Source organism: Somniosus microcephalus, chromosome 3 (genome assembly GCF_052327205.1).
Source record: "Somniosus microcephalus isolate GS21.2 chromosome 3, FLI_Smic_1.0, whole genome shotgun sequence".
Lineage (NCBI taxonomy): Eukaryota > Metazoa > Chordata > Chondrichthyes > Squaliformes > Somniosidae > Somniosus > Somniosus microcephalus.
In genome coordinates, this window is record NC_140989.1 from 41334683 (window position 1) to 41362491 (window position 27809).

The 27809-nt window shown below is 46.3% G+C and overlaps 1 protein-coding gene across 1 annotated transcript in view; it reads left to right on the forward strand.

The window, feature by feature from the left end:
- The window catches only part of ryr2a (ryanodine receptor 2a (cardiac)), a 957985-nt gene that overhangs the window by 478226 nt on the left and 451950 nt on the right, over positions 1-27809 (forward strand). Inside the window, exons 12-16 of the mRNA XM_085980259.1 lie at positions 7658-7822; positions 8903-9024; positions 12951-13134; positions 14165-14300; positions 16219-16314. Of these exons, the coding sequence (XP_085836385.1) occupies positions 7658-7822; positions 8903-9024; positions 12951-13134; positions 14165-14300; positions 16219-16314 (703 nt within the window). The remainder of the gene's footprint in view (positions 1-7657; positions 7823-8902; positions 9025-12950; positions 13135-14164; positions 14301-16218; positions 16315-27809) is intronic.

Genomic DNA, 27809 nt, shown 5'->3' on the forward strand with positions numbered 1-27809 from the left:
CGTTTTTCTAAGAGCAAGATTGGAAAAACCTATGAAACCCCCAAATGTCACTGAGCTGAAATGCTTGATCAGCCATTGAAATTTATTAATAATCAACCCCTGCAACATGAAGCATAGTCTCCCTCATTGAAACAAATATGTAAGAAATGCATTAGATTTATCCACTCCCTCTTTACTCCCTCTGTCTCGCCCCCCCTCTTTCTCTCTGTTCCACACATTATTCCTCCCTCGTTTGCACATCCTTCCTCAGAAAGCCAAGGCTAATGAATAAGGAAAAAGATTCTGGGATCATATGAAAATGACCATAGAGTGTAAGATGATGAATTGAGCATTGAGTATAGATTTGAGCATTCATAATCAAGTTATCCTCACTAGCAAGACTATATATATATAGTGCCATCAAAGATAATGCAATAAATAAGCCCTTTCTACTAATTGAGTAGACTGTGTTTATAAGTTTGTCCATTCCTTGGTGATTTACCTTCTTAATGAAATACAGTTCTCCTTAATGGCCACCTCCTGAATAATTTGAGTAAGCAAAATTGCTTTTTTCTTTCCTCGTGATTGTTTGCAGCATCAATTTATTAGTTTTGTGATGTGTAGTGATTTGATCATTTCTACACATGAGAAAGCCTTAAGAGATACAAGATGTCATGGTGTGTCTGTAATTGAAGGGTATCATATTACCTAACGTCAGCATAATTGAGGAAAAACACAGAGTTGTTGCCAGTTGAGGACATGTGGAATAATGTGTATTCTTGTAGGATACGTCTGAATAGCATCATATTTTTTGTAACATTGTGATTAAGATACACGCATTTACAGAAACTGCATTTAAAAAATATTAAACATAGCTTAGTCTAAAGGTAGACTATTGGACTCTTAAGCCAGAGTGATGCCTCGGTAGTGCATTGCTCCAGTGGAGGACCAATTTGCACAGTGCAGACTTATGTGGTTGTAGAATGCTCCATCTCTGAGAGAAGAAAGAACTATTGTTTGATATTTCCTCTTGGATACTGCAGGACAGTAGCTGTTCAGCGTCCCAGTATTCCATCTTCCCTGTGGGAGGAAGCAGCAGTGGAAGTCTAATCAACTAAATAGTCACATAATCTTAAATGTACAAGGCATTTGTACACTTTCCGGTTTCTTTCAGTATTTGTTCTCTACAGGGGATCTTGCTGCTTGTTTTCTGTTCCCAAGCATTTCTCAGGCACGCCACATTCCTTGTGTTGGAGACAGACTTCGCTCTTCTCCTGTGAGGTTACAATAGCTCGTTCCTCTTCTAAACCAAAGACATGGCTGACTTATTGTGGAGAAATAAAGACCATTTTAGTGCAATTCATAATGAACTACACAAAGAACATAAAAGGACTTAATGTAACAAATTAAAAAAGGCAAAGCGTCTTTTCAGGCATTTGTATCATCAAGAAAAAGAAAAGATGCTTGGCATCCTTAGACTTCCTGACCGAGATCAGGAACTCATCAAATGGGACATCACAGAGGCAGAGCTGTGACCCATAGTGTTTTGGTGCTACAATGTACAATACCATCAATGTGCTTCTGTTTTCTGGTTTTAATAAAACCACTGCATGGTTTATTTCCCTGCTGGCTAAACAAAGATTAAATACCTGTTCCAGTGCATTTTTTGCTGGTGCTTGCCATGACCCTTGTGAATGGTGTGTGCTGTAATTGCTAGCACATACACCACAAAGAAAATAACACTGTTTTATTCTCCAGTGCAAACACCCATTCATACTGGTTACAGGGACAAATGACAGTTTATTCGAATGCCAATGTACCAATGCAAAAATGCAGACTCTTAAAAACGAATTAAAAAAAACTTGCTACCAGAATACAAAATGATGCATAAAACTAAAGTTTTTTTTTATTCGTTCATGGGATCTGGGCGTCGCTGCCAAGGCCAGCATTTATGGCCCATCCCTAGTAGCCCTTGCGAAGCTGGTGGTGAGCGGCCTTCTTGAACTGCTGCAGTCCATGGGGTGAAGGTACTCCCACAGTGCTGTTAGGGAAGGAGTTCCAGGATTTTGACCCAGCGACGATGAAGGATCGGCGATATACTTCCAAGTCAGGATGGTGTGTGACTTGGAGGGGAACTTGGAGGTGGTGGTGTTCCCATGCACCTGCTGCCCTTGTCCTTCTAGGTGGAAGAGGTCACGGGTTTGGGAGGTGCTGCCAAAGGAGCCTTGGCAAGTTGCTGCAGTGCATCTTGTAGATGGTACACACTGCAACCACGGTGTGCCGGTGGTGGAGGGAGTGAATGTTTAAGGTGGTGAATGGGGTGCCAATCAAGGGGGCTGCTTTGTCCTGGATGGTGTCGAGCTTCTTGAGTGTTGCTGTAGCTGCACTCATCCAGACAAGTGGAGAGTATTCCATCACACTCCTTACTTATGCCTTGTAGATGGTGGAAAGGCTTTTGGGAGTCAGGACGTGAGACACTTAGATACATAGATACATAGAAGATAGGAGCAGGAGTAGGCCATTCGGCCCTTCGTGCCTGCTCCGCCATTTAATGAGATCATGGCTGATCCTTTAATTCAGTATCCCGTCCCCGCCTTCTCTCCGTAACCCTTAACCCCTTTTGCCCGTAGAAATATATCTAATTCCCTCTTAAATATATTTAATGAGCTGGCGTACACTGCCCTCTGTGGCAATGAGTTCCACAGGTTCACCACTCTCTGAGTGAAGAAATTCCCCCTCATCTCTGTCCTAAATGGTTTAGCCCTTATCCTTAAATTATGTCCTCTAGTTCTGTTTTCACCCGCCAAGGGAAACATTCCTTCTGCATCCAGTCTGTCTAGACCTGTCAGAATTTTATACACTTCTATGAGGTCCCCTCTCAATCTTCTAAACTCCAGTGTGTACATCCCTAAACTACATAGTCTCTCCTCATAGGTCATTCCCGCCATTCCTGGTATCAGCCTGGTGAATCGCCGCTGCACCCCCTCCATGGCAAGAACATCCTTCCTCAGATGAGGCGACCAAAACTGTACACAGTACTCGAGGTGTGGTCTCACCAGTGCCCTGTACAGCTGCAGCAAGGTATCCCTGTTCCTGTATTCTAACCCTTTTGCTATGAAGGCCAGCATACCGTTTGCCTTCTTGACCGCCTGTTGCACCTGCATGCTCGCCTTCAGTGACTGGTGTACAAGAACACCCAGGTCTCTCTGTACTTCCCCCTCTCCCAATCTATTGCCATTTAAATAATAATTTGCCCTCCCGTTCCTGCACCCAAGGTGGATAACTTCGCACTTGTCCACATTATAGTGCATCTGCCATTTATCCGCCCAATCGCCCAGTCTGTCCAAATCGCTCTGGAGCTTCCTGGTCTCTTCCGCAGAATACCTAGCCTTTGACCTGCACTTGTTGCCACAGTATTTATGTGGCTGGTCCAGTTAAGTTTCTGGTCAATGGTGACCCCCAGGATGTTGGTGGTGGGGGATTTGGCGATGGTAATTAAATGCCATTGAATGGCAAGGGGCGGTGGTTAGACTCTCGCTTGTTGGAGATATTGCCTGGCACTTACGTGGCACGAATGTTACCTGCCACTTATCAGCCCAAGCCTGAATGTCGTCCAGGCCTTGTTGCATGCAGGCATGGACTGCTTCATTATCTGAGGAGTTGCGATTGGAACTGACATTTATTGCAACCTCATAGAAAGGCTGTAATGAAATACAGATTACAACAAGAAAAATACGGGCTTAGAAAATACTGAATTACTTTCTGACTGTTAGATGGATCTCTTCTGCCCATTTTGTTACCAGCACCTTGATGTGAATGCAGTGAGTACAGCGTGACTTACTGGTTGTTTCCCAATCTGTTGTGATTGTAGCACATTTATAGTAATGTGCCATATGTCACTGCAGCACGTTGATTACAGTAGTCCTCCTACTCACATCAGGGTGGCATTGTTTATGTGTGCTTCCTCCATACTCAATGACTCACCGTCAGTTAAAGTTTGGCCAGGCTTTTCCTACAAAATAACATGCCAAAAACTTTACAAATGCAATTAAATACCGTAACAATTGCAAATGTTAACTAAACGTGTGACCCTAAGCTTTACCACTGGGAATTTCCTCGGGGTTTTTCCTGATCGGCTGCCGTAACTTCGATGGAAGATCAGTGAAAAGCTGATCCGGGGTTTCTGCCGAAGTTACGGCTGCCGATTGGGACAACTCCCGACGAAATTCCCAGCATTTATCTTTTTCATATTTCATTCCAAACTTAAATTACATGTATACAATTAAATTACCTTAACTACTGCAAATATTAAACAACCTTTTGACCCTAAGCTTTACATCTTTTTGCATATTTAATTCCCAACTGAATTTATTAAAATAATTAAATTCGGCAAGAAGTTTTTCCTTTACTCGTTGATTAACTTATACACGCAGAATGTCACACTGCATAATAATGGATAATTATTTCCCCTACTTTTTACAATTATTTTTTGCAAAGATTCATTGCTGCTCCTACCCTGAAGGTGCGTTCATGCTGGATATGGTCCTATGTGTTCCTGTTGCTCTTCAGTACTGATGCGCCTCAATAACTTCAAAGCTCAAAGTTAACTGGATAAAACAAGGCTTTTATTAGCAAAGAAAGATGCCTGTGTCTTCACCTAGCATTCTGCTGTTCTGCTGCAAGACAAGCCTGGGCTTGTCTTAAGTAGGGCCAGGTATGGGCGGAGCCGACACACCCAATGGGGAGAAAGGGGGCGGTGCACTATATACAATACAAGGTAAAACACAGGAGCAGGCAATACAAACACAGGAGCAGGCAATACAATATATGTAGCTAAATACAGAGTCTGATGAATGACATATTTCATCACAAGTACCTCACATAAGCAGTCATTTATCGCATGAGAGCCAAAACAGCGAGTGTTGTGCTGCTGTTTGACCATAGCAGAGTTCGATCCAGTCTTCACTCAACCTCTGCACAAGTGCACTTGCAAGCGGTAGTCACGGAATTAGCCATCAGCTGCTGGAGCCTTGCTTGGCTTTCGCCTCCCTATTCTAGGAGTACTGATACCAAGTACTTTGCCGTGGCTGAGATTAGCTAACTCAGTAGGGCCTGGGAATCAAACTGGGACCTCACACTTTAATAGTTCAACTGCCTCGTTAGAATTATGGACACTCTCGCCCGATCCCCATATCCCTTGATTCCCCTAGAGTCCAAAAATCTATCGAACTCAGCCTTGAATATACTCAACGACTCAGCATCCACAGCCCTCTGGGGTAGAGAATTCCAAAGATTCACAACCCTCTGAGTGAAGATACTCCCCCTCCTCTCAGTCTTAAATGGCCGACCCCTTATCCTGAGACTATGCCCCCAGTTCTAAATTCTCCAGCCAGGGGAAACAACCTCTCGGCATCTATCCTGTCAATCCCCCTCAGAATCTTATATGTTTCAATGAGATCACTGCTCATTCTTCTAAACTCCAGAGAATATAGGCCCAATCTACTCAATTGTTAATTGCAGTTTTTTTAAACAAATTTTGTCTGTGGCACTGAGTTTGGTTAAGACTGTTGACATTATATCAAAGCCATTGTTGTTTTGCTATAACATATACTGAATATGTTATTTCCTGATAAGCAATCGTTGGTCAAAACTTGATACACCTATATTATTATTAGTTCTGTGCAGACAATATCAGGAGTGAATTACATAGAGCGTGCTGGCTGTTGGGAGCTGCCATAACATCTGCTGCTGGCAAAGAGAACTCAAAACTGATTAACCCTCTGTAAACTTCACAGCATTTCTATAAAAATAATAGTACTTTGAAATATATTTTCCTTTTTTAGTCCAATAGATGTTCCAGCACTCTAGTCATTTATAACGCCATTGGAACCTCTCGATATGATTATTGTTTTGTAATCACTCTGCGATATCCACTATTCTATGCATGATTAGAGTTTATATACGGAAGTCTCACAGGTGGTGCGGGTCTCACTGGCTGTGGCCGCAGGGTCGAGTTCCATGGTTTCGAGGAACACTTTGATTCCTTTCCTAAGTCATTTTTCATGACTGTTATTTCTTCATGGGGGTCATCACAGCTGAACCCAGTCCTTTTTTTTCTACCTGAAGTGTACACGTGTGCTCCTCCAGCAGGGGTCATTGGTTAACAATCAGGAGTGGATACCTGACCAATTCTTCCCCTCACAAGGGCTGGGGTGCTGAAGCCAGTTGTAGGGTCCCTCACCATCATCCTAGCTGAGAACTAACTCCGTGCCGACCAAATTTGAACATGGGACCTTCCTGTTCTGTATAACTCAGTGCTACATTAAGTGGCACGTTTATCTGTTGAGGTGGAGCGGGGGTGGGAGGGCTTCTAACATTCTGGTGTGTTATTGTCACTGGTGGATATTGCAATAGAAAGTAGAATAACAAAAGTGCACTCAACTGTAAGTGTAGACCATTTCCCTGTTCACAGCATTTGAAAAAGACGATACAAAATTGGTATTTTCAGTCTGGCCTGGGTAAGAGTACAGATTGTATAGATGCTGTAGCTTGTGTATGTTGTAGTACACAAAGCACGCCTGAGATGCTTGTCTTTAAGAACCAATAGAAGTGAAGAGATTGGTGATCTGAGTTAGAAGTTATCTGACACCTATCATCTAGAGACGTAGTGAATTAGCACTTGGACAAGTGTCAGCTGATCAGAGAGAGAGACAGCGTGGCTTTGTTAAATGAAGGTCATGTCTGACTAATCTAGTTGAATTTTTTGAGGAGGTCGTTAATAAGGTAGACAAAGGAGTGTCTATGGATGTTATCTACATGGAATTCTAGAAGGCATTCGATAATGGTCCACACAAAAGATTATTGGCAAAAATAAGAGCCCACGGAATTGTAGACAGCCTTTTGATTTTGGTTGGAAATTGGTTGGGAGGCAGGAGGCAGTAAGTGGCGATAAGGGGTTGGCAAGATGTGACAAGTTGTCCTTCAGGGATCTGTTCTGGAGCCTCAACTTTTCACTATATTTATTAATGACTGATGAAGGAATAGAGTTGTATATAAAAGTTTTTGATGATGCTAAATTAGGAGAGACAGTAAGTAGTGCAGATGGGAGCATCAAGTTGCAAAGGGACATAGACAGATTAAGCGATCAGAGTATTTTCTAAATGGTGATTAACTAGGAACTGTAGAGGAGCGTGGAGATTTGGGAGTCTAAGTTCATAAATCATTTAAAGCATTAGTAGATAAGTACAAAAAGCAGTCAAAAAAGGCTAATGGAATATTCGCCTTTATCTCGAGGGGGCTGGATTCCAAAGAGGGGGAAGTTATGCTACAGTTGCATAGATCCTTGGTCAGATCCTCATCTGGAGTACTGCCTTCAGTTTTGGGTACCAAACCACAGGAAAAATTTATTAGCCTTGGAAGGGGAACAGTTCAGCTTCTCCAGAATGATACCAGGGCTTAAAGGGTTAAATTATGAGAACAAGTTGCATAAGCTTGGTTTGTATTACCTTGAGTTTAGAAGGTTTTGGTAGGATCAGTGGTGGAGATCCATGGCAGACACATCTCAGCATTTATGCCAAGATGTGCCATCCTGTGGACTTTTGGGGCTGCTGTCATAACATTTGATGATTATATTTTTTCAATGAAGAATTGTTTAAGAATGATGTAATTTTATTTTCAGGAAAAACTGGATATAGGAATAAGAAAAGAAGTGGATGGCATGGGATCTCCAGAGACAAAGTATGGCGATTCTGTGTGCTTTATCCAGCACGTAGACACTGGACTATGGCTCACCTATCAGTCTATAGATGCCAAATCAGCTCGGATGGGAACTGCTCAACGTAAAGTAGGTCTTTCGGCCTGGATGTTACTGACATGACTGAAATTCTGACATTGTTTTTTCATTAGTTTCTGATTTCATGAGTATTATGTTCATCAAGGTGAGCACTTTTCAATTTGGACATCCAGTGGCCGCATGAAGCAACCTGAACTACATTAGCATGCTTAATTGCAGAGTAAAGCCCCTTCACAAACAATGTTCCTCAACTCCAAATTTCAGCTTTGGAAGAAAACCCTGTACTGGATCAGGATGACATTTTACCATTTCCCAAATCAGTCATTCTCTGGCTTTTCTAAGTGACAGTGTCAATTGGTCCTGAACTGGTGGTACATTTGTGTTGTGGGCCTGTACCTACGAGGAACTGGAGTGAGATTGCCCAAACTCATTTCACACAGGACCTTCAGAGGTGGCATTCATCCCATCAATCTGGGCTAGATTTGAACAACAAATGTTGAACCTCATCTTCTGTTGATGTAATGTTAATGCTTATTTGCATAATCTTATCAGAGAAAAAAGCCAAGACAGCAACTGCAAAGAAAGTTCCAAAACTCGGCTGCCCGTGTCCTAACTCGCACCAAGTCCCGTTCATCCCTCACCCCTGTGCTGGCTGAGCTACATTGGCTCCCGGTTAAGCAACGCCTCAATTTCAAAATTCTCATCCTTGTTTCCAAATCCCTCCATGGCATCGCCCCTCCCTATCTCTGTAATCTCCTTCAGCCCCACAACCCCCCCCCCCCCCGAGATATCTATGCTCCTCTAGTTCTGCCCTCTTGAGCATCCCTGGTTATAATCACTCAACCATTGATGGCCGTGCCTTCTGTTGACTAGGCCATAAGCTCTGGAATTCCCTGCCTAAACCTCTCCGCCTTGCTATCTCTCTTTCCTCCTTTAAGACGCTCCTTACAACCTACCTCTTTGCTGCCCTAATTTCTCCTTATGTGGCTCGGTGTCAATTTTTTGTCTTATAATACTCCTGTGAATCGCCTTGGGACATTTTACTACGTTAAAGGCGCTATACAAATACAAGTTATTGTTGTTGAGAGCTGACTTTAATAAACAAAGCTTGCCTTTTTTTTCCTATTTCAGGCCATAATGCACCATGAAGGCCACATGGATGATGGTTTAACTCTCTCACGCTCTCAGCACGAGGAATCAAGGACAGCGCGGGTTATACGCAGCACGGTTTTTCTCTTCAACAGATTTATTAGGTATGCTTTCTTTTGAGTACTAGCTAGTTCTTAACAAGTTCAAGATGGCAACAGTGCAGATGTCGGGTGGTTTTCTGGAGTCCCACAACTCCAGGGCGTCTCTCAGGTCACTTTTGAAGTCACAGCTCCTGTTTACTGTGGAGTCAATCCAGGACATGGGGACACTCCTTGCTGGTATTGTTAACGACCTAGAAGTGGGGGAGGTCCAACTTGAGGTTTGGCACGCTGGTAAGAAAAGTAACATTTGTGAAAAAACATCACGCCTGATTTTCATGAGCATAGAAATTGCTGTTTGTGATATTTGCATTTGAATGTTTACTGCCTTTGCACGACAGTCCTCTGTCCACTATTTCAAGGCAGACAGTAATCTATTTATTTAAAATGGCTTAATCCATCCGTTAAAATAGCAGACAGCAATATCTTATGAAGGCGTTAAGTATTTGTATACTATTACTCCGAACAGTAAATTCTAGTCTATAGGGTCCATTAATGTGTTGCTTGGCACCGATAGAGCTGATGTGTATCAGACGCATAAGAATTAGGAGCAGGAGTCGGCCATACAGCCCCTCGAGCCTGCTCCGCCATTCAATAAGATCATGGTTGATCTTCGACCTCAACCCCACCTTCCCGCCCAATCCCCATATCCCTTGATTCATCTAGAGTCCAAAAATCTATCACTCTCAGCCTTGAATAGACTCAACGACTGAGCATCCACAGCTCTTTGGGGCAAAGAATTCCAAAGATTCACAACCCTCTGAGTGAAGAAATTCCTCCTCATCTCAGTCTGAAAAGGCCGACCCATTATCCTGAGACTGTGACCCTCTAGTTCTAGACTCTCCAGCCAGGGAAAACAACCTCTCAGCATCTACCCTGTCAATCCCCCTCAGAATCTTATATGTTTCAATGAGATCACCTTTCATTTTTCTAAACTCCAGAGAGTACAGGCCCAATCTATTCAATCTCTCCTCATAGGACAACCCTCTCATTCCAGGGATCAATCTAGTGAACCTTCGTTGCACCGTCTCCAAGGCAAGTGTACATTCCTTAGGTAAGGAGACCAAAGCTGTGCACAGTACTCCAGGTGTTGTCTCACCAAGGCCCTGTACAATTGTAGCAGGATGCAGGTAGCTTGTATTATCGGGCATTGAGGCCTGAGGCTTTCTGCATGGCTGTTGCATACATAAGATAAAGTGCCCATGGCGCTTCAGGCCTGTCGACCATTAAGGCCTCAAATAAAATGTTCATGAGATAATTTCTGCATAGTGCAGTCTCAGCATTTGAACAGCACTATTTAGATACTCATCTAAAATAAATAATGGATGGTTTGCTTATTCCGCCACGTTGATAATGTATGAAGTAGCTGTGATTTCATTGTTTATTTCATGGTGTCCTTGGGTTTTCCTTGGGTCTTTGACCAAGCTTTTGGTCACCTGCCCTAATTTATCCGTATGTGGATCGGTGTCACTTTTTTTGTCTTAAAATACTCCTGTGCAGCGCTGTTAAAGGCGCTATATAAATACAGGTTGTTGTTTACAGCTATTAACATTCTTTTAAAGCTGCACCCTATATGCCATCTGTGGGAGTTATTTGGGGGAACTGGCAGTAATTGAGCTCTCCCTAAATAGGACCAATGGATATTCTGATAGTCACCCCTCTCTATCTACTGAATTTGGAGGAGGAAGAACAGAATTGGAAGAGGATTGCAGTACAACCTGGCCATGGTGTCCAAAATTATTTTTCCCCGCTGTGTCTTGCACAACTTTGTTTTACAAGGGGTCCTTGCCATGGAGCAGGCAGGAGATGGCAGGTACAGGAAACTTTGTGATATCCGGCACTGACGGGACCGAGCTGTTGCTGTCCCATCAAAACTGCCGGACAAACCAGCGCTAATGTATCTCTGTATCTAGCAACAAACAGCTTCTAAACAGTCGGCCGTAGCTTGCAGGCGTCTCTGTAGCTAAGCAACAGCTTTAGCTAGATCTTGCAGAGCCTGACTGGTGATAAAAAAGCAACAAAAAGAAAAAAAACTTACTGAACCGACTCCTGAATTTTGCCGGTGGCTCAAGCATTCCGGACAGTTAACCTCCGGATAAACCAAAGTTTCCTGTAGTAGCAACCAGTTGCTGTCGGAGACAGAAGACCTGTCTGCTCAGAGAACTGGTCACTCAGAAAGAGTTGTAAGGCAGGTTGTAATAGATGACACATTTAGTTAAGGGTTTCAAATGTCCAAAGTGCAGTAGTGCTTTGCCAAATAAATCAGTAGCTCCACTGACCTGAGTTTTACATCAACCCTTTTCTTTCCAACTACCTTAATCTGCCTCATACCAACAAACTGTCAGGACACATTATAGTGCCAGGCATCCTAACTTTTAGTAATACCATAACAAAATACTGCAGATGCTGGAAATCTGAAATAACAACAGAAAATGCTGGAAACACTCAGCAGGTCAGGCAGCATCCGTGGAGAGAGAAAGAGAGTTAACGTTTCAGGTCTGTGACCCTTCGTCAGAACTGACTTTTATTAACCCTCAGTGTGCGATACAAGTATGTTCAATGTGCTTTGCCTTGGTACTTCCCCATAGTGAAGATGTAATCCTGCACTTTTAAATGCTTCCCCAGGGGGAATGCAGAGAAGACAGATTTGTAGAGGCTCAGTTGTAACATCCGTTAAGGAAGCTTACGATGATATGGACTTCATTAAATGAATGAGTGACTGAATAGAGGAAGGGGGGAAAAAAACTAGAAGCATGGTGTTGCCCCTGTGCTGGAGCTAGCTCTTTAAACTCTCTCTACCTGAATTCTTCAGGTGCCTCCAAGCTCATAATCTGCAGGTCTCTCTCCTCATGGGTACAAGGCTTGCTGTGCTCCTTCCTATCTGCTGGTGCCTGTTCAGCCTTCTCCTCCAATTTGATAGGAAAGTGGTTCTCATGATGTTCTTACCAGCAGGATCTGACTCACCTTCTGGTCAACACCTCCTGCATCTTCTGATCGCACTACTCCAACCGGTGTAATGGCCACCAGCACTGTTTCTCTTCAGGCATTTGAGCATCCCAAGAGCAGCAGTCCTGGCACCAACACAGGCTGACTGAATTGTCAGCACCACCGCCCCCATCATTTGTTTTTCGTAAAATGAGGAATCGTTTGAATAAAAAGTACTCTCCCTTGACTGTCCTTTCCCTTTGAAGAGCAGTGGAAGAAAATGTTAGTTCTTACCAAAGGTGATATCTGGAATATACTTCCTAATCTTTGTCATCAAAATGCTTAACACTATAAAGTAAGGTTGGTAATCATGAGTCATTGCATCGCCAGAAGTGCAGTGGGGAGGAACTTTCGCCCGTCACTCTGCTCCTATAATGATGACTCCATCCCAGATCCCACGAATGGGGTCGTTAACATAATAGGGGTGGGGGCCTGAACCTGTATTTGCAGTAACTGGAGCACTCACTCAGTGTCAACAATGTAATCTAGGAGTGGCAGCCTGTCTCTCTGAGAGAGGGAGCCTTTGGCCTGGTTGTTCCAAAGACAGCCGGCAAGCAAAAAGAAGCAACAGAACTCCCATGCTGGTGGGAGCACGTGCATGACCTCCTCTTTACTAAGGTCCACTTGGATGAGCACAATGAAGGGAAAGTTAGTCCTGATAGGGCCTACTTGTGTCACAGTTGGCCCCTATGCCCGCTTTCAGGGATGGGCAGAAGCATCGCCTGGCCCCCTCGCCTGATTAGAATTTGCTACAGCTTTGTGAATACATTGGAAACTTTGGTTCTCTCCGGAATTCTGCCGCATGAAGGAACAGAATTTCTACCCTGTGGTATTTCAATTTGACAAATCACTTTTGTCAGTAAATTTATTAAATAAGAGGTTAAGATAATCAGAATCATTGATAGTAGGATATTAGAGTTGTGGATAATATTTGGTTGTGTTTCCAGGGGCCTTGATGCTCTCAATAAGAAAGGGAAATCCACAGCTGTTGATTTGCCCATTGAATCAGTCAGCCTGAGTTTGCAGGATCTGATTGGCTATTTTCAGCCACCTGATGAACATCTGGAACATGAAGAAAAACAGAACAGATTGAGAGCACTGAAGAACAGACAAAATCTCTTCCAGGAAGAGGTAAACAGCTAGACTCTCATTACCTTTCTTCGCTGATCTATTTAGTCCAAAGTTATGCTAATAAGTTAAGTCTAAAAAATTGCAGCCCAGAAATTCCATTCGCAGGCCTTCCGTGGGCGGAGGGCTGTGATCTGGAATAATCGGCGCCAAGACCGGAGGGCTATCTGGGAGGCGCAGAGTTCCGTTCCTGGGCCTCTCCAAACTGCCGGTGCGCTGGGCCCACGTATCCCAGAGGCACAGGCGGTTTGCAGCGTCCCTGGGATCACGTGGGCCATGGGGAGCCAATCAGAGAAGGGAATCTCCGTTCATACATTTGACAGGAAGACCTGTCAAATCCATGAAGAGATCACCCCCAAAACATAGTAAAACTTTAAATACATTTTTTTTAAATCACATTTTTAAAATGACTTGAAATTACATAAATTAACTATTTTAAACAAAAATTTTAATTTTTGAAAAAATAATTAAAGTTTTTAACGGGGCTAAAAATAAACTTACCTTTCTTTAAAGTATCTTTAAATGATAAATCAGTGGAAACTTTTTTTTAAAACTTTTTTCAACTCTTATCCTGGTAAAAGCAGGCCTTGTGCCTGCTTTTACCAGGCACAAGAATTGTAAGTGTTTTCTGCGGACAGAGGGCCTCCAAAAAGCGGAACTATCCGCCCGCAGAGGCCCTTCTCCAGGGCAGCCGGAGGATCTGTCAAAAGCATTCTTGACAGATCGGAAATGCCAGTTTCCAGCGCATGCGCAGTCCATGCCTGAAACCGGCATTTCCGATGTCCCTACGGGTGAGTACATGGCGTGTATACACCCGTAGGGATCAGAATTTCTGCCCCTGGGTGCACAATCTACAGCCCACTTCCATTTGATTCTAAAACCTATCAAATGCCATTCTTGCGGTAATAATGCCAAATCAGAAATGATCAGACTTATTAGTGCAGAACAAATTAAACCTACGCAGAAAAAAAAAATGCTGGAAAATCGATATAAAGGGATCTACTGATGTATATCTTTATATATTCACTTGCAGGGAATGGTTAACCTAGTTCTTGAGTGCATTGATCATCTCAACGTGTACAGTAGTGCAGCCCATTTTACAGATGTAGCTGGGAAAGAAGCAGGAGAGTCTTGGAGAGCGATTCTAAACTCACTGTATGAGTTACTTGGTAAGGTGTATATTTTCAGTTTTTCTTATTTTTAATTGATGTATTTATTACAGCAGGTTCACACACAGCTATTTTAACCCGGTAATTAGCAGAGCTTTCAAATAACAATCCAGCTAAAGGATCCTATTTTTCAAATGACCCTTGGACATTTTCAAAGTTATGCTGGACATTAAAGGATGTTGTAAAAGGGGCTGAGCTGCTGGCCAACAGGTTGGACCTGAATTCAGTGAAATACCTCCATCTGGTGGGTGTGGGTGGGGGGGGGTGCCCCTTATTGCATGGGTTGTGGGATCGCATAAAACCCTCTCGCCGTATAGGACTAACTACCCTGGTGTGAAGATGGTTACGGCCATGGAAGGAGTGCGTGAGGTAACTGGCTGCTGTGTGTTAGTGTGACTCTCTTGGGACTGAGGTGGATCTTGTCTTCATTTACGGCAATTACCTGTTTTAATTTGAGTATATGTAAAATGACTTGTAGTCGACTGTGTTACTTGTCATCAGCCTGCATTAGAGAACCAAGCGCTCTTGGAATTCCAAATCCAGCTGCTTTAAGTCAATGTCTATTTGCTCAGTGCGCAAAGCTTGTTGATGCAATGTTTGTGACATGAAAGTGCACAGCCTTGCGAGGATTGTCTGTCATGCCTAAGGTGCACGAGTAACTGATTTACTAACAATGTACAACAAAAAATGTGACATAAAAATGAATATTAGCTCATTGATTTCTGGTGTGCTCAAGGATCATAAGGCAAATTATTTCAATAGGAGATTCAACAATTGTCAGTAAATAGTTTATAAGATACATTGCAAATACTGTGTGGATTCACATCCTGTAAACATAAAGAAGGTTTGCATCACAAACTGCTTTGTCACGATTACAAACCATCGTTATCTCACTGAAATAGATTTACAAACAAATGAATGTCAACATAATGCATTTAGTAGTCTTTTCAGTAAATGATAAAACTTGCCCACTTTACATTTTGATTCAAAGATTAACTGAAACGGAAATGTATTTTAACCAGGTCCCAAGCACATGAATCTAATGCTATTGATATTGGGTCAGCATTGCAGAACATTTCAGATATACCACATATCCTTCTGTTTCAGAGCTTGTTTTAATATCATCATATATCAGTCCAACATGTGTAGTCTAACACGATTATTATTTTTATAAAATACAATGTCCTTGATCATGGATAGTCTTAATGATGACCAATTCAGAATTAGATGTAAAATACTTTACATAAGAACATAAGAAATAGGAGCAGGAGTAGGCCATTTGGCCCCTCGAGCCAATAAGATCATGGCTGATCTGGTCATGGCCTCAACTCCACTTTCCAGCCTGCTCCGCGTCACCCTTGACTCCCCCATCGTTCAAAAATCTGTCTATCTTCACCTTAAATATATTCAATGACCCAGCCTCCACAGCTCCCTGAGGTAGAGAATTCCAAAGATTCACGACCCTCAGAGAAGAAATTCCTCCTCATCTCTGTTTTAAATGGGCGACCCCTTATTCTGAAACTATGCCCCCTAGTTCTAGATTCCCCCACGAGGGGAAACATCCTCCCTGCATCTACCCTGTCGAGCCCCCTCAGAATCTTATACGTTTCAATAAGATCACCTCTCATTCTTCTAAACTCCAGAGAGTACAGGCCCAACCTGCTCAACCTTCCTTCATAAGACAACCCCTTCATCTCAGGAATCAACCTAGTGAACCTTCTCTGAACTGCCTCCAATGCAAGTATGGCATAATTTTCTTTCTGTAAACTAGACTCCAATATTCCGCTGTGAAAGGATGCGGAGAGCTAAAATGCCGGTGTATATGCATGAATTCATGGTTAAAATTCAGGGAAATATGCTTTTTGAAACCTAAAAGGACGTCAAGTTATAACCTAATCTTTTCTCGTCTGTTTCTCAGCTGCCCTGATCAGAGGAAATCGCAAAAATTGTGCTCAATTCTCCAGTTCCTTGGACTGGCTGATTAGCAGACTGGAGAGATTAGAAGCTTCTTCTGGTATGTATCAATCCTTTATAATCTCATATTATTTGAAAGGAGATTAGCAGATTATTTTACAGTTTAAAAGTGAAGTATACATACAAAGCATACAACTGAACATAGAAGGATAGCTGATACACATTGTAAAAATGTAGCAAACACTTCCAAAGTAAGGTATGTTTCAAGGATGTGTCAGCGTGCCTGTGGAATTTGACTCAATACTTCATTTAATTTCACTTCTGGGCTGGATTTTGTTTAGCTGTTTTAATTTTAACTTATTTTTGATAAACTAGCCACTGACTTTTTAATAGGAAAAGTGACCATGAAATACTGAATATGATTGTAATGAAATCTAAGTCTCAATTAGAAGTGCAATCACACACCATGCACAAGGGCTTTATAGTCTGGATTTTATTACATTCCTAGAGACCTCAACACATACAAAAAGCTTTTTGTATGTCTAATTGAGACTGGTAATTGCTGTAATCTCGCTTCCTTAGGAACCTGCCATAGTTTCAGACTAACATAAAGATTAACTGGGTATTATGTCTGTCACTGTCTGAGTGTTAAGACTGTGGAGCCATAATGTTACGGTAAACAGGCAATGTATCGGGGCCCCAGCAGGCTGGGGTGGGCGGCTGTTGGTGCAGTAGGTTTTTATATCTGGGAACAGTGTTTCAATCCAACCCAGAGTGATGGGATAGAAACATAGAAGAAAGGAGCAGGAGTAGGCCATTCGGCCCCTCGAGCCTGCTCCGCCATGGCTGATCATCCAAATTCAGTACCCTGTCGCTGCATTCTCCCCATATCCCTTGATCCCTTTAGCCTCAAGAAATATAGCTAACTCCTTCTTGAATATATTTAATGAATTGGCCTCAACTGTCTTCTGTGGTAGAGAATTCCACAGGTTCACCACTCTCTGGGTGAAGAAATTAACAGGGAGCAGGGGAGACCGAATTCAGCCAAAGATCCTGGCAAGGCCAGGGATGTTGAGGTCCTGCTGATATTAACTGACATGCCAGGCGGTAAAACCAGCGGCAAGAGACCCCACCGGAGACCCTTGGAGATGGTCCCAGCAATCGGGAGGGGGGCAGGCTGGATGAAAGTCTTCTTTCTAATTACTGTAAGGATTGACAATGAAATGAGTCCTGACAGCCTTAATCCAGTTTCCAGTCAGCTTGGGTCCACGGCACAAATCTGTTCATTAATTTGACACAAGTTGATGGTCGCTATTGGGAGGACCACAAGGGTGGCTGCTGCTGCTTTTTCAGCATCATTTTCCTGAATGACCATTTGCAGGTAAGAAAACCCCAAGCTACTCAGATATTTTAGAAATATGTAGTTAACAATCTTACTGTAATGGAAGATCTTACAAATGGCAGGGCAAAGTTGTGTTTAATGCAAAAATTACCATGGGGGAAAAATTCGTTCCCCTTAGCACCTGCCATTAATGGCAGTAGATGGCGCTAGACCAGTATCGCCAGGGCGAGGCGAATCCAGCACCACACACCAAATCCCGCCCCCCTGCAGCGCCAGGTAGATTGTGACATCAGTGAGTGTGCAACGCTCACTGACCGCCCGATTTGCTAAATTGATTCTCGCCACTTACCTCGCCGCCTGGAGTAAACACCGACAGGGAGAGCTGGCGTGCAGCAGCTCCAGGTGCATTATTTAAAGAGATTATCAGTAATCATTCGCAGCTGTCAGGTTAGTGCAGTTTCAGTTTTTTTGTTAGTTTCACCCACTGCAACACTTTCATTCAGTAATTTCAAGGTTCTTTTGTATCAGGAGTCTTCTGGAAACTAAAAAGTAGCTACATTTATTCTTCAAAGATTCAAACTGCTACACTTGATAACATTAATGGGAGCTGTACTGCCATGCCACCTCGCCCTCCAGGATCTATGGCGGAGGGAGCGTAGGCAGCGAGAAATATGGGAACATATGCACAGAGTGTTGAGGAGGGACATCAGGGCTCTCACCAGGAGGTCTTACCCTCCGAGGGTATTCCGAGAGCACTTCTCCTACCTTCAATTAAGTGAGGAGCAGTGTATTAGATGGCTCCGCCTCACCACTCTGCCACCTCCTCCAAAACAGATCTCCAGCCTCACACCAGGATGACTTAAACCCCAGATCCCCTTTGCTCACCACATCCCCATCATTTCATCCCTCTTGCAGGCCGTATCACAGCACAAAGCTGAAATGAGAGACACCACAAAAGAATGCGAAGTGAAGTAATAAATTTATCAAAAAGTAGTGGACATATATTGAGACCAAAAATATTAACTTTTCACCCTTGTGCAATCCATTAGTGCCTGTTATCATTGTGCCTTTTCCTGCTCTAGTGCTCCTACGTAGTGTTGGCGCAATGGCTGTAGCAGGGCTGGTGGAAAGCTGCTGAGTGTCCGTGCGTGCGACTTCAGATGGCCTTGCAGGACGTCCTCGACCAGCTCTGGACCTGGAAGACCCGGTTGTAGACTGCACCACCTCAGCCTGGGCGGCAGCAGTCTGGGCTGGCTAGAAGACAGGCAGCGACAAGGGCAATGGCGGAGTGGCAGTGGTGGGAACAGGATTGCTGTCATCCTGAGCGAGGACAGCAGGTTCCCGCTCCACTGGCCCACTGCCACTCCCCCAGGGCAGCACCTCAGCATCCCTAGCAATCTGTTGGAGCACAGATTGCTGGCCTGCTGCAGCACTGTGAAAGCCCCGGTTGATGGTGATAGACCCAGCCACGATGGCAGCAGTCAGAGCTTGCATGGCATCAAGCTGAGACTGCATGAGAGCAGTCTGAGATTGGATGTCACCAAGCATAGACTGCATTACAGCACTAAGACGTTGCGTCGCTTCCACTTGCGCTGCAATGGAAAGCTGCGACATCGCCCATCACACACGGCATCAGGTCTGGGTCGCCATGGTCTCTCTGGGAGTCTACCATCCTTTGCAGAATGGATGTGATTAGCTCCATGGTGTGCGCAGAGCTTTGTGCAATGCTGGAGGCGGGCTCCTCCATGCACCTGGTCATTGGCAAGAGGCTCTCGGGCTCCCTTGCCATTGCACCTATCATCTCCATGTGCATGCTCATCACCCTTCTTCTAAAGGCCTCCCCATCGAGTTCCACAGTTGAGTCCTGTGCAGCAGAACTTGTGCGCGAACTCGCCCTCCGGGGGCCTTGCCCCCGAGCTACCCTTTCCCCCTGGCCTTGCTGTAGCCCACTTGTACCCGGTGCCTCACCCTGTGCATATCTCGCTACTATACTAGCCTCGTGTAGTGCCAGTATCTGAGTTGGTGTCTGCGGATGAGACATGCAGTGACACGGTGTGTTCTTCCTCCACCTCTTCTCCCACCTCGCTCTCTACCATGCTCTTAGGGACAGGCTGCTCAGGTGCTTGTTCATTATCTGAAAGCATAAAGGCACAAGAGTTGGGTTAAGGTGAGGAGAGGGGGGCAGGAAGGGAAAAATGCATGCATACATCATGATCAGCTGGAAAGTGCTAACGCCTGTGGGATGAGGGGGAAGTGGGGTGTGAGAAGAAGGAGTAGGGATGAACATACCATTGTTGTCCCCAAGGGGGTCAACGTCGCTGGTGGCCACGGCACCCACCACCTGGCACCCAATAATCTACAGCACTCAATTCTCCAGCGCAGACAGTGTTTGGGTGTCGGCTTGTCCTCTGACTGTGTGCTCCTGCTCCCTGCTGTTGTGAGCCACCTTGGCCTGCAGGAGAAAGGAAAGTGTGTGAGTGAGTGTGGAGCAATGTGTTTGGGTGATGTGCCTGCTATAGTTGAATGGCTGTCATTGTGTGCAAGGCATGAGATGTGGGTGTGAGTGTTGGTAGGTAGAGATTGTTGGTGGGTGAGTGCTGGGGGTGCGGTGCTTTGGGCAGTGTGTGACAATTGTGGTACAGATGGTGGTATGTAGCATTTGTTGAAGCATTTACTCACCCTGACCACCCGAGTGAGGTCGTTAAATTTCTTCCTGCACTGTGTGTGGATCCTGGGGACCACAGTGCTGCCCGAGATGTGCTGGGCTACCTCCCTCCACATGGTACTGAAGACTTGTGGCGAGGGTCTCCCGCCACTTGCCAGGTAGAGCACCGCCCTCCGTTTCTTCACAGCTAAAACCAATGCTTCAATCGGAGAATCTGCAGGCTCTCTCCCTGGGGTGTGGAGCTGCCATGAGCACACTTGGTTCAGTCCTCCGGCTCCTTCTTCTTCTTGTTCTTGTTCTTCTACTTGCTGAGGCAGCTGCACAGCCAGCATTGTTGAGAATGAGTTGCTGCAGCATCAATGAACCTCCCCTTTAAGTAATGAAAATAGCCTGTGGCAATGATGAGTTGTGATTAGACTGCACCTGATATTGGTCCACCCTTTAAGTATAACGCCAATGAGCTTAGGTTTTAAGACTTGATTTAGGACTCCAATCATTTTATTGAGCAGTGAGCATGACTCTTTCATGTAGTCTAAAGCATTTGTGCCTGGTGCTAATTCTCCAACTTTTCTACTAACACCGCCCATTCCTTGGCTATAACGAATTTCTAGCCCAAAGATCCTTAAAAGGTAAGCCAAGCTGAAAAACGTCCCCAGATCTTTCCAAGTACCTGAAGTGTTGCTTGTACATGCCGATGGTGTATTCTAAGATTACACTTGTGGATGCATGCAACTCATTACATCTGTGCTCAAATAAAGCCCTCAGACACTACAGTGGTGTCATGAGCCATGGCTCCAGAAGATTACCTTCATCACACAGGAGCCACTCTGAGACGTGCTTTTATTGGACAAATATTGATGGGACTGTGGATTGCTTTAAAAAGGAGGCATCATGACAACTGCCTTGGAAGCGAGGATTGACTTGCACAATCTGGTGCTGATGGTCAGATAGTTTATGTTCACACTGTTTAATTTCCTTCCCCAGTCTCATGACCTTAATTTTGTTTATATTAAATGTAATTTGCCATTTCTTTAAGTGACCTTGTATGAAATCCATCCAGGTCTGGTGTCTTTTCTTCCTCAGCCTATCTGTGACCAACTTATCTGAAATTTCTGTTCCTTTTAATACTTCTGTGCCATCCTGGAAACTCAACTTCCATATCGGGGAGGTTCCTCATGGTCTCCCCTGTGAATACAGAAAGTAATTAATTTAGTTTCTAGATAGTAATGTTGTTTGAGGGAGCATGTTGGGCCATATGGATGCAATGAAGTAATTAATTTAGTTTCTAGATAGTAATGTTGTTTGAGGGAGCATGTTGGGCCATATGGATGCAATGTATAGAACTCCTTTGACCTTTCGAAATACTGCCACCATGTGAAATTGCACAGCTCTCTCGTGCTGCTGTTAGCAGTTAATGGGGAAGCAGATGAATTTGCTTGCTAGAGCAAATAGGACATCAGTCACTTTCCTAATACTACAGCTGTTTGGCTCATGTTGCTGATATTCCCAAAGGTAGCCTGGAATTAACCCAAAGCATTAAAGTTAATGGTTGAGATCTTAACAGTCACAGGCAGTGCCTTGCTTGTGGAGAATTTTCTAGACTCGGTTATTCCAATGCTCGCCCATCTTTCACCTGTTGTAAACTTCAGCTCTTCCAAAGCTCTGCTGCATGTATCCTGTCCGCCACTAAGTCCCACTTATCAATCATCCCTTTCCTCACGGACCAACATCAGCTACTGGCACTTCAGTGCCTCAAATTTAAAATTCTCATCCTCATATTTATTAAATCCCTCCACGGCCTGGACCCTCCCTATCCCCCTCTTCCAGCACTAAACCCCCATCCCCCAACTCTCTGTTCCTCTGACTCCACCACCGTCACCCCCACCTCTTCACCCCATCATTGTCTCCCGTACCTTCAGCCCCCACGCTCTGAAATTCCCTCCCTAAACCCTTCTGTCTCTCCACCTGCCTCTCCTCCTTTAAGTAGCTCCTTAAACCTCACCTCTTTGGCTAAACTTTTGATCACTCATACTAGTATCTTTTTTTTTGGCTTGGTGGGCATTTTTTCCCCCTTAAGTTTCTGTGAAGCGTTTTTGGATATTTTTCTATGTTGAAGTCACGACTTAAATGCAAGTTGTTGCTGTACACCAACATTTTATTTATGTAATTATGTCAGGTTTTCTGCATTGGGGTTAATAGTTCAGGAGAACATGGATTTCCAGAAGGGAAAGCAGGATTTTTATTAAACAGGCCTTGGGAGCAACAGAAAAGAGTGTTAATGTAAGGCTTGTCAAGGCCAACTATAATTACTTGTCACTGGAGTAGTCCCCATTGCTTCTGCCTCTATGGATGGTGTTGTCAGCTGATCACATTAGGTTTGTTGGTAAATGTAACTGGTTTTAGCAAATAACTCTTGACTGTAATAACAGGCAGATAAAGCATTTGGTTTTGTGCTCGTAACTGGAGAGAGTCTAGTATTTGCTTATGCACATATTTTATTAGAAAGGGTCGTGCTGTGTCACTATTAAGGAGCTTTCAGGCACGCTCAGCTCTGGAAACAGAATAAAAATAATAAATTTTCAGCATTGCATGCAATGACTTCCTCATTTCCAAGATTCCTTTGTCTTCATATGTGCATTTAAACAAGTAACATAATGATCCGAGAGTTTGTTATGGTGGATTTGGCTACAGAGGCCCAACCAGTCCCCATCCAGCACCACCCTCCTCCGCCTGGCTGAACTTGTTCTCACATTGAACAACTTCTCCTTTGACTCCAATCACTTCCTCCAAATTAAAAGTGTTGCTATTGGAACCCGCATGCCTGCCTTTTTGTGGGATATGTGGAACATTCTTTGTTCCAGTCCTACTCGGGACCCCTCCCTCACCTCTTTTCCGGTACATTGATGACTGTATCAGTGCCATTTCCTGCTCTCGGCATGAAGTAGAAAATTTCATTCACGTTGCTTCCAATTTCCACCCTTCCCTCACCTTCACATGATTCATCTCTGACTCTTCCCTTCCCTTCCCTTCCTCGACTTCTCCGTCTCCATCTCTGGGGACAGGTTATTGACAAACATTCACTAGAAGCCCACTGACTCCCACAGCTACCTGGACTACACTTCCTCCCACTCCGCTGCCTGTAAGGACTCTATTCCATTCTCCCAGTTTCTCTGTTTCTGTCGCATCCGCGCTGACGATGCCACCTTCCATACCAGTGCTTCCGATATGTCTTCCTTTTTCCTCAACTGAGGATTCCCCTCGACCGTGGTTGACATGGCCCTCGACCATGTCCGTTATATTTCCCGCACTCTGCTCTCACCCCTTTCCCTCCCTCCCAGAACTACGATATGGTTTCCCTTGTCCTCACCTTTCACCCCACATTCCACGTATCATCCTCTGCCATTCCCGCCACCTCCAGCGTGATCCCACCACCAAACACATCTTCCCCTCACCTCCCCTTTCAGCATTCCGAAGGCACTTTCAATTAGGCACTTGACAGCCTTCTGGACTCAACATCGAGTTCAACAATTTCAGACCATAACCTCGGCCCCTATTTTTTTTTCACATGGCAGCTGTTGATGATTCTGCCATTCCCATTTACACCTCTTTTAGACTCATCTTTTGTTTCTTAACTTGCCCCATTTGCCTTGCACCATCATCCCTTTTGTCTTTTAATCTCTCCTGCCCTCCACCATATCACAGACCTTCCCTTTTGTTCTTTCCTCCCCACCCCCCTTTCCCTGCCCCACTCTTGCTTAAAAATCTGTTACATCTCTACCTTTTTCCAGTTCTGATGAAGGGTCATCAACCTTTTTTTAAAAATTCATCTTATGGGATGTGGGCCTCAATGGCAAGGCCAGCATTTATTGCCCATCTCTCATTGCCCTTGAGAAGCTGGTGGTGAGCCGCCTTCTTGAACCGCTGCGGTCTGTGTGGTGAAGGTACTCCCACAGTGCTATTAGGGAGGGAGTGCCAGGATTATGACCCAGCGACGATGAAGGATCGGCGATATACTTCTAAGTCAGGATGGTGAGTGACTTGGAAGGGAACTCGGAGGTGGTGGTGTTCCCATGCGCCTGCTGCCCTTGTCCTTGTATGTGGAAGAGGTCGCGGGTTTGGGAGGTGCTGCCGAAGGAGTCTTGACAAGTTGCTGCAGTGCTTCTTGTAGATGGTACACACTGAAACATTAACTCTGTTTCTCTCGCCACAGATGCTGCTTGACCTGCTGAGTATTTCCAGCATTTTCTGTTTTTATTATTGTGTGGGAGACTACAGTCTCCCGCGTAAAGAAATAGGCAACACAGCGAGCTACAAGAAATAGGTCTTTACTCCAACTCTCACAATACAGTACTGAATTCGTAAAGCCCGTGAACCTGTGATGACTCACGGATTGGTCACCTGCTGGAACCTGATTGGTTTTCCTTCTCTCAGCAGCAGGCGAGTCTGAACATGCCTTATTCCTCTCAGCTTGCAACTGTCTTGCGGGGGGAGGGGAATACAGCAGTTAAAAGGGGATTATATAGGTTTATCTACATACACACAGTGTTTCCCCAATGTGGTAACGCCACATACGCCCCCCCAGAATCCTCGTTAACTGTAAAAGTCAGTCTCTGCGGAGGTTTGACCAAACGGCCGTAGCGGCTGTAGTAGCCATCTGGCGTGTGAGGAGGGCTGTCTGGGAGGTCGGCCGGTTGGTTCGTCGGCTGGTCTGGCGGCTGGTCTGCCGGTGGGCTGGCTGGACGGGCTGCCGGCGAAGGTGGGGCGGCGGCCAGGAAGTAAGGTTCCGGCGTGTCTTGGTCCTCTTGTGGGGCCGCCGCCAACGCGGGAGGTCTGCCCCGCCGTGGGGGAAGAGCCGGACGAAACGGGAAGCTGAGGTCCAGGTGCGCCGGTTTGAGGCGGTCTACTGAAATAAGGTCCGGCTTCCCGCCGACGTCGATAAGAAAAGCTTTGTCCCCCGTCTCCAATACTGAGAAGGGGCCGGTGTATGGTGCCTGCAGCGGGCCTCTGTGCGCGTCCCGGCGCACGAAGACAAACTCCGCATGTCGTAAGTCCCGAGGCACGTAGGACGGCTGCGGGCCGTGTTGCGAAGTGGGCACTGGACGGAATTGCTGGGCCGCGTCCTGGTGCAGGGAAAGCTGTCTGGCGGCCGACCACGGCTCCGTTGTCAGGGGGAGGAAGTCGCCTGGTACTCTGAGCGGTTGGCCGCAGACCATCTCGGCCGCGGAGGCGCGGAGGTCCTCTTTGGGCGCTGTGCGCAATCCCAGGAGGACCCAGGGTAGTTTGTCGATCCAGCTGGTGTCGGCCAGGCTGGCGCGGAGGGAGGCTTTCAAGGAATGATGAAAGCGCTCGCAGAGCCCGTTGGCCTGCGGGTGGTAGGCTGTTGTCCTGTGCAACTTGGTGCCGAGGCCGGCGGTGATGGCATTCCACAAGAGGAAGGTGAACTGGGGGCCTCTGTCCGAGGATATGTCGGTCGGCACGCCGAACCGGGCCACCCATGTCGAGACGAATGCTCGCACGACGTCGGTCGTGGTGGTGGAGGCGAGGGGAACCGCCTCGGGCCATCTGGTGGTGCGGTCGACGATCGTGAGCAGGTGTGTGAAACCGTGCGACGGCGGCAAGGGGCCTACCAGATCGACGTGGACATGGTCGAAACGCCTCTCGGGCACCGGGAAATACTCCAATGGCACCTTGGTGTGCTGCTGGACCTTAGCGCGCTGACACGCCACGCATGTGTTGGTCCAGTCTCTCACATCCTTGTGGAGTCCAGGCCAGACGGACTTGGCAGACATGAGTTTCTGAGACGCACGCATCCCTGGATGTGAGAGGCCGTGGATGATGTCGAAAACTCGCTTGCGCCAGGCGGATGGGACGACTGGTCTAGGCGAGGGGACTGAGACGTCACACAGGAGGGTTGTGCCGGCTGCGTGGAAGTGGATGTCGGCCAGAGTGAGGCTGGTGGTTGACGTCCTGAGGGCCTGGATCTCCGCGTCGGCGGCCTGGTCTCTCGCCATGCTGGCGTAGTCAACGCCCAGGTGCACTGCGTGGAGCGAGGGTCTTGAGAGGCAGTCGGCCACCAAATTGTCCTTGCCGGCGACGTGGCGGATGTCCGTGGTGAACTCCGAGATGAAGTTGAGTTGGCGCTGTTGGCGCGCGGACCAGGGTTCGGTTACTTGGGCCATGGCGAAAGTGAGCGGCTTGTGGTCCACGAATGCGGTGAACGGCCGGCCTTCCAGGAGGAAACGGAAGTGCCGGATTGCCAGGAACAGGGCCAGGAGCTCTCTGTCGAACGTGCTGTAGGCCTGCTCGTTCTTGCGCAGCTGTCGGCTGAAAAATGCCAGTGGCTGCCACGCGCCTTCGACCCACTGTTGCTGGACAGCGCCGACGGCGTAATCTGAGGCGTCCGTGGTGAGGGCGGTTTTGGCGCCCGGGATGGGGTGGGCCAGTAGTGTGGCGTTGGCCAAGGCGCTTTTGGTCTGGTGGAAGGCTGTCGCCATCTCGCTGGACCAGGTGAGTTGCTCTTTGCCCGTTTTGTCCCTGGTGGCTTCGTAGAGGGGGCGCATGAGTGAGGCGGCCTTGGGCACGAAACGGTGATAGAAATTGACCATCCCCAAAAATTCCTGCAGCGCCTTGACCGAGGTGGGCTGGGGAAAGTCCGCCACCGCCTGCACCTTGGAAGGTAGGGGAATGGCTCCCCTTGGCGAGATTCTGTGGCCGAGAAAGTCAATTTGGGCTGCTCCGAACTGGCATTTGGCCGGGTTGATGATTAGCCCATGTTGGCTGAGGCGCTGGAAAAGAGAGCGCAAATGCACGATGTGCTCGGCCTTGCTGGTGCTGGCCACGAGGATATCGTCCAGATAGACGAACAGGAAGCTCAGGTCCCGTAGGACGGAATCCATGAGCCGTTGGAAGGCCTGTGCGGCGTTCTTGAGCCCGAAGGGCATGCGCAGGAACTTGAACAGTCCGAAGGGGGTGATGACCGCCGTCTTCTGGACGTCTGCGTGGTGGACGGGGACCTGATGGTAGCCGCGAATCAGGTCGACCTTGGAAAAGACGGACTTTCCTGCTAGGTGTGCCGAGAAGTCTTGGATGTGCGGAATGGGGTATCTATCGGGCGTGGTGGTAGCATAGTTCTGCGGCCTGGCGTGACGGCGCGCGCTCGGTGGTGTCGGGGAGCCTCGCGGCTGCACAGCCAAGTTGGGCGACGGCGAAGACTTTGTCCGCGGCGGCTGCCAGTTGTACGTAGTCCATGATCGGGGACCCCGCGAGGGCAGTCTGTACCTGCTGCGGAAGCAGGCTGAGGAAAAGGGCCCGAAACAAGAAGCACTGCGGTTCAGAGCCCAGGAGCGCAAACATCCGGCTCATCAACTGGGTCGGGGTAGAGTCGCCGAGGCCTGGTAGTGAAAGAAGCCTACGGGCCCTCTCCTCCCCGGACAGGCCGTAAGCCTGCAGCAAGCGGCCCTTAATGGTTGAGTACTTGCCGGTCTGTGGTGGGTTCCCCAGCAGGTCGAGAACTTCGGCGGCGGTGGAGCTTGCTAGTGCTGAGACTACGTGGAGGTACCTTTCTTCATCGTCTTGAACCCTGCGAAGG